At 45.0% G+C, this 12225-nt stretch overlaps 1 protein-coding gene across 11 annotated transcripts in view; it reads left to right on the top strand.

The window, feature by feature from the left end:
• KCNMA1 (potassium calcium-activated channel subfamily M alpha 1) overlaps window positions 1–12225 on the top strand; it is a 772527-nt gene that overhangs the window by 688442 nt on the left and 71860 nt on the right. For all 11 annotated transcript variants that reach the window (XM_044942339.2, XM_025285153.3, XM_025285152.3 and 8 more), the window contains one exon: window positions 2688–2880. In XM_044942339.2, the coding sequence (XP_044798274.2) occupies window positions 2688–2880 (193 nt within the window). The remainder of the gene's footprint in view (window positions 1–2687; window positions 2881–12225) is intronic.

Here is a 12225-nt window from a genome sequence, read left to right as displayed (position 1 = left end):
TGATAGTTGTGATTATATATTTCCACCATTATTTTTCCTACATGTGCCTTCCTACATGGCCTTGGGAGCAATAGACTGGGGTACAAAAGTATTTTGTAAAGAGCGTATTGTTTTTCTGGGACACAGGAGTCCACGTGTATGTTGGAGGTCTGTGTATGATGTTTGCTATGTATGGATGTTTGTTGTGTATGCTTCCTTCTTCATGCCCTTGTGCACATCGACTCATCTCCCTATGTCTATGTGAACTAGTTCTCCTGTTTGCAGCTTCTCCTATTTCAAACCTTCCAAAATTTAGCACACTCAGGCATGGCATATTTGTACAAAATGGGCCTTCACCTTTTTGTTCACCTATTTCATTCCTTAAACAGGGCCCCACATATGGGGCCATTCCGGAGAAACACGGACTTCTCAGGTGGTGGTGGTGGTGCTGCTGCTGCTGCGTCACTTCAGTCGTGTCCGACTCTGTGCGACCCCATAGGCGGCAGCCCACCAGGCTCCCCCGTCCCTGGGAGTCTCTGGGCAAGAACGCTGGAGTGGGTTGCCATTTCCTTCTCCATTGCATGAAGGTGCTAGTGGTAAAGAACCCACAAGCCAATGCAGGAGACTTAAGAAGTGTGGCTTCAATCCCTGGGTCAGGAAGATCCCCTGGAGGAGGGCATGGCAAATCATTCCAGTATTCTTATCTGGAGAATCCCATGGACAGAGGAGCCTGGAGAGCTACAGTCCATGGGGTCGCAAAGAGTCAGAAATGACTGGAAGAACTTAGCACACGTAGAGAAACACAGTGTTTCTGTGTATGTCATTTGTATTACTTGAGTTTTGAAATCATGTGTGTACAGCTGTACAGGGATTGTCTTATATCACAATTACTGTTGGATTTTCTGCAAGGTAAAAATTAAAAGAATATGGATGTAAGCAGTTGAAGCTTATGCCTTGGTGAAATGATTCAGGAAGTTGGTCAGACTTATTTTGCACCAAAGACCCCAGGAAAAGAGGGGAGAGTTCTTCTCTCAAAAGATCCTGCTCCAGAGCTTGGAACTAGCACCTTCCCCACGCTATAGGCCTCTTCCTCCATAATTCCACTTTGAAGCAATATTTTGGAGGCTGAGAATAGAATCATTACTGCCACTGAGTCATAAAAAGAGGGCTGATGGCCTTGATCTCTGCGGCCAAGTCTAGTATTCTCCAAGTCCCCTTTCCAGGAAGGAGAACAAGAGGAAGGCTTCCAGAGATATAGGCAGTTGGCAGACCCTCTCCCTACTGGCTCAGTGAGTTGAAGGTAGCTCAGATCTCTATGAAGGCACATCAGAAGCTGGATTCAGGCTGGAGGATGAGGAAGGCTGGTTGCTGGCCGTGAACTCCAAAATGATGCCTGTGGGGCCGTCTTACGTGGGATGGCCAGATTATTCAGCCATAGCCCTCGACGAGGACACAGAGCATGTGGGGGTCATGCCCCTATCCTTCAATCCTAACCCTTATATTTTACCATTGGCTACATTTCTGACCTTTCTGTCATTCCCTCCTTGATCTGTTTTTATTTTTTCCCCATTGTTTTCTGTTGTTATGGGACATTTCAAAAAATCTGTTTACTGGCTTATTTATTTTTAATTACTCTGGTAATATACAAATACGTTCTTGTTATAAAATATTCAAACAAAAAAGAAGTATGTAAAGTCAAAAACAAACTTTTCCTTCCAGTCTTATTCCCCTCCCCAGGGGTAATTACTGTTATTAATTTAGTGTGTACTTTTTCTGAACTTTCTCTCTGAAAGTTTGTATATGCATTCATGCATGTATAGTTCTATTTTGTGGGTTTATTTTTACATAAATGAAATCATACTTTCTGAATTGTCTAGAACTTGTTTTTTGTTTGTTTGCTTTACTTGCTCCTCTCTCTTTGAGATCCTTCCAAAGCAATACTTACATGGAGAACTCTTTTTCAGTCCTTTTACCTACTACATAGACTTCCACTGTAAATCTATCTGATGATGTATTTAACCAGGCCTATGTTCTTGGACAATGACTCGACTTCCTTGTTTTTTTCTTGCTGAAAAGATTCAGTAAAATGATATGACGTGAAGCTTTACCCACCCTTCCATCTCCCCTTTGCAAGATGCACATTGATTGCACTCTCTCCCACCTCTTCCAAACTGAGCGCTGCATTCAGCCCCACCTCATCACACCATGCTCCCTGGCTATTTCCCCTTGGCTGCCTTGGAAATTCTAGTTGGAGCTGCTGTCTTTCTGTCTGAGACAGAAGTGACTTGCTATTAAATAAACAGGCATTTGAAATCCACCCCTTTGTTACATTCTGAAAGCCAGAGGTTGCCACAGGACAGTTACTTAAATCAAGACAATTTCCAGGCAGGAAGAAGATGTAGAACCCTGGCATTATTCCTCTCCCTCGTTAGTTAGTAATAGCTTGATTGAGTATTGAGAGCAAGCCTAAAATGCTGCCATCAGCACCAACTACCCTTTAGATTAGCACACAGCTCCTATTCCCTTGAATGTAGTTAGGCCAGCTTAATGTCAAGGCATAAAAAAGATACTTGTTAAATAATTTCCCAGAGCTCCGGCTCAATCTTTAATTTGTTTTTATTTTTTCCCCCCGTTTCCCTCTCGTCCCTCAGTCTCATTTTTGCTTCTCCTTTTTTTTTTTTTCTCTTTCTCTTTCCTCTATGCCAAAGGGTACACCATTAAGTCGGGCTGATTTAAGGGCCGTCAACATCAACCTCTGTGACATGTGCGTTATCCTGTCAGCCAATCAGAATAATATTGATGATACTTCGCTGCAGGACAAGGAATGCATCTTGGCGTCACTCAACATCAAATCTATGCAGTTTGATGACAGCATCGGGGTCTTGCAGGCTAATTCCCAAGGTAAGGACAGCCTGTAATACTTCTCTGCTGTGCCTACAGGGGACAGGGCCTGGCAAGAGGGATATCCTTCACTCAGTAATTCAAAGAGGCTCACATCAGCCTGCCTGGTAGTGAAACCTGCTGTGGCTGCCGCAGCTTTCAAAGGGACATCTCCTGCCTCTTCTTGCCAGCCCAGGAAGCGGGCTTGAGACCTGAACACCCACACTCACAATAGACTGCCATCCCGAGAATAATCCAGCTTTTGAAACACCACCCCCTCAGCCTTCCCAAACAGTGGCTTCATGACCAAGGTCACCAGCAAAATGTCAGAGCACTGAAACGATGCTGGCCAAACAGTTCCCAATGTTTCTGCCGGACACATATTTTTGCCATTGACCTGGATTAAGCTTTGCCATTGTTAGACCTGCATGGGGGTGTTAAGCTTTGTATTGTTATAGGCTGATCAGGGGATGGTGGTCTCTGGAGAGTGAGGACTATATGGACACTCAAAGTCATTTAGCAAGAGGTGACACTTTCAGCCCGGGAAGCGTTCTCTGTAGGAGGCATGGCAGCTTTAAATGACACATCTGCCATCTCTGCTCTGCCCCAGTCTTTCTTGTCTTTTGCTCTGGGATCCTGGGCAGATGGTAACAAGTAAAGATGTTGTCTAGGAGTCTCAGAGAAGCAGCACTGCTGAACCCCTGCAACAAACAGCCTCACTCATCATGGCCTTGACAGGATAGGATGGGAAGTTTTCTGCCAAGTAACACCTCTGTGTGGGTTTGCCATGAGCTGGAAAACCATTGTCACACGTGGTCTGCTGGATGGGTGGCATTGGGTGGCTGATGGGGACCTGAATGCCATCACCCCAAGAGTAAAGGTAGATGATGCACAGCCCATGAGAACTATAGCCACTGGGCTATGAAGCACCATCTTGGTGGTTTGATAAAGCTCCATCCTGCAGCCTAGGCCTATGTGCCACATTATCTTTGTCAACTCAGCATCACCACTGCCTCCTTCTGAGGTCTCCTCAACATCACAGTGAAGCCAGGAACGATAGTTCCTAGAATCCCTTTACCTGCATGGTTCTGGGCTGGAGTCTACCAATGAAACAGGACTCTAGGGCCTGGAGAGAAAAAGAAGCCTTAATTCTTGGGAGGCAGTTATAGCCAGACCTTGAACAGATGCAAGGTTCAAAGCCACTCTCAGCGGAAGCTTTGGCAACCACTGACTTTGCTACTTGAAATGGAGACTGGGGTGCGAGTTTCCCTGAGGGTCCTGAGGTTCTGCTGAAGTTCAGGAGAACTTCCCCCTTGGTGTTGCAAGTGAAATGGATATTGCTGGCCTCTTTGACTTTGCTCCTCCAGCCCTTCTCTAGGCAGTGTCAGCCTCTAGTTTTCATCTTACCTGTAGCAGAGTAGCTTCTATTCTTGACATACCCTGGTTGATACAGCCTGTAGCTTGGTTTTGGCCTCTCCACTCCACCTCCTTTGCCTTGCCCCCCAATTTAAATCTTGGTCTCCATTTGCTCGGTCATGCCTGCTGGACAGAGCAATGTGCCAAGGCCTGAAGAAAGAGCCTAAACTCTTTCCTGCCTCCTGCACGGCCTGCTCAGGGAGCTGAGATGACAAAGGATGAGAGGAAACAGTGAGCTTCTCTTCTTGGAGAAGGAAGAGGCAAGCTAGGTTTTGGTTTCTGCGTTTAAGGAGTTGATCTTCACTGTGTCTTCCCACCCATACCCCAGCGTGGGCATCACACAGGGACCATGTAGAAATGCAGACTCTCATGCCACCCAGACCTGGTCAGAACCTGCATCCTAACAGCATCCCCGGGTGACTGTGTGCACTACCTTAAGGTACAAAAAATATTCACATTAACAGCATGGGGTCCAGTGGACACACGACCCAACCCAATTAGATGCCCCTCTTCTCCTGGCAGGAACTAGCAGAGGGAATGGAAAAAAGGAGAAGCAGAGGAAGTGCTCCCTTCAGGTGGAGAAGGAACCAAATTGGGGGGCAGGTGGGAAGGAAAAGACTCCCTTTCCCCAGCATGCCAGCTTCCTCTCAATTCAGTAATCATGATTTTCAAGGTCCTAGTTTAGAATCTTGACATACAGTATAGTCACATATGCATCTGACGTCGGTGTTCCTTCCAGCTCTCTTAAACCTTTTCCCAGTCTCTGAGATCCTATTTAATGGCCAAACTGGTTTTAAAAAAAATGCTTCCCCTTTCATCTAAGATACTCACTCAATCTCAAAAGCCTTCTTAACTGTTTTTATCACAGCAATAAGCAAGAAAAGTAGATCTTGGAAGGAGAGAAGGAAGAATAAGGGAACTCATTTTTTTCTGCAATAAAGAGGGGCTCTTTTGTGTAAACAAGCATACACAAACACACACACACACCCCAGAAGAGGCAGAGGATGTGCTGTATGGCTGGTGGTAGTCTTCAGAGACTCCTGGTTGGCACTGGAGTGGAGTGTACATCCCCCAGTAACCAGCAAGCATTTCATTCAACTCTTAATGAAGGACTGTTGAAGCTGTAGCCTCACTGAGTCCATATTCCCCCTTGCTTTCTTATTCTACCTGCTCCTCTCTTGTTCTTGACCTTCTAACACTTCCCTGTGCTGACACTCTGACCTTCTAAAAGCGGTGGCCCTGTGGTGGCTATCAACGTAGGAAGTCACTCCTCCTTGATGGGTGAGCGTTGTAAATTCACCTCTGGTTGCCCACTGTACAACCCACTTCTCGGGTTCATCCCAGTCCATGGGATCAGATGGACAAACAGATTCCAACTGCTCCCCCTCCTTGAGACCCCAGTGACCCACTAGAATGTCCCCTGGTCTCAGATACTTTTGTTACCTTTCATCTGGGCATTTGGCATGACCAAGCTCCAAGTGGATTGGAATTATCCTGGGTCGGGAAGATACCCTGGAGGAAAAAATGGCAACCCACTCCAGAATTCTTGCCTGGGAAATCCCACAGACAGGGGAGCCTGGTGGGCTACAGCCCATGGGGTCACAGAGAATTGGACACAACTGAGCTATTGAGGTTGATCGCCACTCCCCACTTTCATCACTCTTTATTTTGTAGTCCTTATGAGATCCATTGCTTTGTTTCACCTTCAGAGCTATGTTTCCATCTCTCCAGAACATAGCAGGTCAGAACTGTGGACCTAGGACAGATGTGTGTCCTCTGGGGCCACAGTCTTCATGCAGCCTTACGGCAAGTTGTTCTACAATGAAATGAAACAAGATGTGTTTTAACATTGAGGCGGCAGAGTCTTCCCTGGGATTTGTGTCCAGACACTTGACATTGCGTGTCACTTGCTCTCCTAGACTCACAAAAGCTCTTTTTCCTCTTCTCTTTTCACATTCCCTTTTGGTGTCACTGTTCTAGCCCACATGGTGTCAGGGCTGGCCCAGCATAGGGATTCTGGACCAGATACTTTCTGAAAAGATCTGAAATGTGATGGCTGGTTGTCAGAAACAATTACAGAGAAAGGCGGCATACTCCATGCTGGACGGTATATCCGATGTGACAGTTGGGTCTATGAGATGCAGCTTTAATATACAGCAGGCAAGACTGCGGTGACAATTATATAAAGCAGGTGAAGCCGCTTCTTGCTGGTCAGCAAACATCAGCTCAGAACCACTTTACAGCTCTTTACCAGCAACTAAGTGCCTTTATTTACAGAGCGCCTGTCACTTGCCTTTGGCTGGAGAGCTGGTGTATTATTTAGCACACATTTATCTGGGGAAAACATTTCAATTTAAATCAGCTGGTACAACAGTGACTCTTGCCAGACTCTCTCCCTGTGGTTCTAAAAGATAGGGACCGAGTCTGGTCTTGCAGTGCAGGGTGAGCAGAGGGAGGAAGGGTCTATTCTCAGAGAGCTGCTTGAGTCAGACCCTGAAAGGAGGATCATGCGATTGAGTTTCCCATTATGTGTTCCTTGCTGTTAAAGTAGAGGTGATTTACAAGGTTATATTAGTTTCAGGTGTATAACATAGTGATTCAATATTTGTATAGGTTATGCACCATTTAAAGTTATTATAAAATATTGGCTTTATTCCTTGTACTGTACAATGTATCCTTATAGCTTATTTATTTTATGCATAGTAGTTTGTGTCTGTTAATCCCTTATTCCTATCTTATCCTATTCTCTTTCCTCTCTTGACTGATAACCACTAGTCTGTTCTGTATATCTCTAAGTCTGTTTCTGTTTTGTTATATACATTCACTTGTTTTATTTTTTATATTCCACATGTAAGTGATAACATACTATTTTTGTCTTTGACTTATTTCACTAAGCATGATACCTTCCAGGTCAATCCATGTTGTTGCAAATGGCAGAATTAAAAATTTTTTATGGCTAATATTCATGTGTGTGTGTGTGTGTGTGTGTGTGTGTGTGTGTAGGCCACATCTTCTCTATCCATTCATCTTTTGGTGAAGGCTTAGGTTGCCTCCATATCTTGACTATTGTAAATAATGCTGCTATGAACAGTGGGATTCATGCATTTTTTTGAATTACTGTTTTTTGTTTTTTTTTTTGGGGCGGGGCATATACCTAGGAGTGGAATTGCTATATTATGTGGTAGTTCTGTTTTTAGTTTTTTGCTATTATGCATTTATATCTAGTTATGAAATGAGCATCTATGGTTTCTTCCTGCTTAACCTTCTAGTAAGAGTAAGTTTTAAGGGAAAGAAAGAGGAGTAAGTGAGTGGCCACTATGTGTCAGGCACTATAGCACCCAGAACACACATGAGTATTGAACAGTGCAGATCTAGAGCGTAGGCTTATTGCCGTGCTAAGCATTTGGATTTATACAAATATGATGATTAAATCTATCTTTTAAAAAGATGATAGCAAAAATATGACCATGGTTTAGAGGTGGAAAGAGATGGTGGCGTGAGCTACATGAGAAGACTACTTCAGTGGACTAGAAGGGATCAGATGAGGTCCGACAGGACAGGTTAGTGATGTTAGTGGTGAAGATGACAGAAATTGACATAGATCTTAAATAGAGAAAACAGCCGTTGAAGACTGGTTGATGGGAAGGAAGTGTGGATGAGCAAGGATGAGGAATTGGGAATGCATTTCAAGGCTGGCCACTGAGTAAATGTAAAAGTGATTAAGCAAAGGACCCAGAAGAAGAAACAGGATTGGGAGAGAAGGTAAACATTTTGTCTTGGTTCATTTGTGTTGAAATTTTCTGGATAATATCCAGCAAGAAATAAGAACATATGGTTATAAGGATAAAGTTAGATTTGAAATTATAGACTTGGGGGTCATTGGTGATAGACAATATATAGGACTTGAGGATGGATATTTCTCAGGGAGACAGGCAGGGCAATTAAGAGAAAAGGGGTTCATATGGAACCTTGGAAACATCAACATTGAAGGGACAAACAGAGGCAGAGAACCCAGTGAGAGGGCTGAGGACAAAGATTTAGGGGAACAGGAGTAGGCGGTATGAAGGTAAATGAGAAGAGAGTTGGATAAATTCCAGAGCCACCATCTAGTCTCCTTATTGTTTGTCCCTATACATGTTTTCTTGAGTAGACTCCGGGCTCTCTGAGAAACAAGGACTCTTCCTTATCTTGCTCAGCTTCATGTCTCCAGTTTCTCTAAGCACAGGCCTGACACAGCGTTGGCATGCCAGAAGAATTTGCTGGGCTGAACTGATTTGAAAGGAAACGGTGATTAGCACTGTCAGATACTGCAGGAAAGTCCAACAGACAAGGGCCTGAAATGCCAGCGGTGCATTTGACCCTCAGGAAGTTCCCGATGATCTTAGCAAGAGCAGCTGCTGGAGCTTGTTACTGGTAGAAGCCATCATTCAGGCGGCTGAAGCCTTAATGGTAGGTAAGAATTGGAGACCCTTTATTACTCTTTCAAGTGGAGATAGGGAGAGAAATGGGATAGTTCAGAGGAGCTCAAAGAAAGGAATTCCTTTTTGTTTTTAGAAGAGGGGAAAATACGCCATAGTTGTTGCTACGTACGACTAGGGTGAAGCCCCAGAGAGGGAGAGAGTTTGAAGCTATAGGACAGAGTTGTTAAATGATAAAGAGGAAATCAGAGAGAAGCAGGAGAGATCAGGTGACCTTTAAAAGGGTAAGAAGGACTCCTGTTCCTCTGAGTCAGAAAGCTGGATGGGGAAGATGAAGCTGGAGGAAGCTTCAGTCTGATGGCTCCTCCTTTCTTTATGAAGCAACCAGCTTGGCCTTCCTTGAGGAGTTAAGGAGTTGGACAGTTTGGACAGGGAACTGATGGTAATCAAGGGTCAGTGCAGACATCACGGGAAACATGTAAGGAGATGGTTGGATTTAGAGGGGGCTTGTAGGCAGATAAGCCAAAACTGAACCAAGAAACAAATCCCTGTGAAGTCAAAGAACAGGATTGTGAAGTAAAGGAGTGGGAGAGCCAAAGGGGGGGAGGTTTGAATAGAGAGAGGAATATGTGATGACCTCAGAGAATGAAGTGTTCCCTGCAGAGCCAGAACAGAGCTTGGTGGTCTTGCCCTGAAAACAGTTCTTCTCCACAAGGACTTTGAGCCCAAAGCAAAGATCACTTGGTCACCACCAACACCATCGCTACCACCGTCACCACCGCCCCTGATAACAACCACCGGAATAATGCTTATGCTTAATGAACATTTCCTGCCGTTCTGTGGTAGGTATTTTGCCAACCAAGACAATATGCATTTCTCAGAGCACCAGTTTCTAGCCTTGGCTGCACATTGTAATCACTTGAAAAATGTTAAAAATAAAAATATCTGTGCCTGGGTTGCCCCTTAGCAATTGTGATTTAGCTGGTGGAAGGTTGTACAACCTGTGCATCAGGAGTTTCCGAAGCTCCCTGATATTTCCCAGGTGCAGCTAGGGTTGAGAACCACTGTCCAGAACCACTCCTCTGGTCAGTCCTCAGAGGAGATGCATGAAATAAGAAGGTTACCATTTTGATTGTGAAAAGGAAGAAACTGAGGCTTAGAGAAGCTAAGTAATAATTTTAACCTGAATCTCCTGCTTTCCTGGAAATCCTAACCTTTAAACCACTTTGTTTCTTTAGAACAATTCTGTTGTCTTGACAGGGCTTACCAGGTAGCTTAATGATAAAGAATCCACCTGCATGCAGGTATACACAGGAGACTCAGATATGACCCTGGGTGGGGAAGATCTCCTGGAGAAGGATATGGCAACCCACTCCAATACTTCCTGCCTGGAAAATCCCATGAATAGAGGAATCTATCAGGCTAGAGTCCCTGGGGTCGAAAAGAGTCGGACACAACAGAGCCACTAAGCACGTATGCCTGTTGTCTTGACCTGTTGGTCTACATTCTTCTTTTTGTATATTTTTGGGTGATCATTACCTTTCCCAGTATTAAAAATCCTTAAGTGGAAAAAGGGGGTGAGGGAATACAGTGGGCAATCAGGCTCTGTCTTCTGCCCAACTGGCTATGTTTGTCATCTGGTTCTGTCATGTTTCAAAGTGACAAGTAAAGGATATTAGTTGCCCAGTAGATGGAACTTCTTATTGACCACAGCTTTTGAAAGGTGGAAGAGCTGAGATCTAGGACTACATAGCTTTTAAATACCAACATTGCTTACCTTAAAGCCAGCAGCATGCTTCTCCCAGTGTCTGGATCTCTTCAAGAAGATGGCGGGGGTGTATTTTCATGCCTGGGCTAAATTCGGTTGTTGGTGTTAGGGTTCCTCTCTTGTTCTTCTTCCTCTTATATGCTTTGCATTCGTCTGATTCATGCTATCTGTCCTGAAGTTGTCAATCCAGTCCCACAAACATTTATTAAGCATCTGTCATGTGCCCAGACTGTGCATGGCAGGCACTCTTGAGGAGTCAAGAGTCATAATGCACATTCTCAGTCTTTGCAACTTCCTGCTGCTGCTAAGTCGCTTCAGTTGTGTCCAACTCTGTGTGACCCCATAGACGGAAGCCCACCAGGCTCCCCCGTCCCTGGGATTCTCCAGGCAAGAACATTGGAGTGGGTTGCCATTGCAACTTCCTAGCAAATATATAATTCTTTTTCAGGATGCTGGTTGATTCCTGTAAGAGAATTACCATCTATTGAGGCTAACATTGGGGGCAAAAAGAGAAAGAGAGTGGGTTTGAGAGACACTCTGGAAAAAAGTGCACAGGGTTTCAGTAGTTGGAAACAAATAGAACTGGCTGTAGTCAGAGGCAGAATGGCGGTAAGGAGGACAGCGGTACGGGGGATGTGTTTGAGGGACAGCAGTCAGTACAGTTTGGCAGGAGCATGGTGTATGTATCAGGGAGCAGGGAGGCATGAGGCTGAAGAATGGGTTGGGCATTGAGGAACTTTTTTATTTTACTTAAGAAGCTATAAATAATTTTTTATGAGTCTGTATGTTAGGAAGCTATAAGTAATTCAGTAGGCACTAGGGAGCTACAGAGAAGGCAATGGCACCCCACTCCAGTACTCTTGCCTGGAAAATCCCATGGATGGAGGAGCCTGGTAGGCTGCAGCTATGGGGACGTGAAGAGTCGGACACAACTGAGCGACTTCACTTTCTCTTTTCACTTTCCTGCATTGGAGAAGGAAATGGTAACCCACTCCAGTGCTCTTGCCTGGAGAATCCCAGGGATGGAGGAGCCTGGTGGGCTGCCGTCTCTGGGGTCACACAGAGTCGGACATGACTGAAGTGACTTAGCAGTAGCAGGGAGCTACAGAAGATTTCAAAGCAAGAGAGTGATGGGATCGGACCTGAGCTTTAGAGAGATTGACCTGGCAGCTGTATGAAGAATTGTTTTGCCTGGAAAGAAGAGGATGCAGAGATACTGTGTAGGAACAGTGGTTACCCAAGAGGAGATCAGGAACCTTGAATCAGAAAAAGAAGGGGAGAATCTCGTGTGAGATGAGATGGTGAAACGGACTCCATGAATGAATGTGAGCTTCCTTCCTGGTGATGGAAGGCAGGACCCATGCATAGGAAGAAGCTTGTGGAGAGGATAGACTGGCTGTAGGAGGATGCAGTGGGAATCAGTGTTGGTCAGTTGGTTGTGTTGGGTTTCAGTTGTGATTAATTTCTGCATGGACTCAATGGAAAAGTCCAGGTGGGCCTGAAGGTGGGTGGAAATGAAATCCTGAATCCAGGAGAGGGTCACACTTAGAGATCCACCCCCTTGCTCATGTTCTAGGAGTGGAGAAGAGCCTCAGGGGAGAGGATCCTGAAAGCAAGCTGAAACACAGAAATCTGAAGACCATTTTAGAAAGGACAGAGGGAACCATTGGTAGAAGCCAGAGAGTCACAAACTGAGCTGAGTTCTCAATGTCCTTGAGGAGGGAGGAGCATGTGCCTCAAACTCGGAACAAACGTCCACTGCCT

Source organism: Bubalus bubalis, chromosome 4, assembly GCF_019923935.1.
Source record: "Bubalus bubalis isolate 160015118507 breed Murrah chromosome 4, NDDB_SH_1, whole genome shotgun sequence".
In the NCBI taxonomy this organism is placed as follows: Eukaryota; Metazoa; Chordata; class Mammalia; order Artiodactyla; family Bovidae; genus Bubalus; species Bubalus bubalis.
This window is presented reverse-complemented; position numbering and strand designations above follow the sequence as displayed.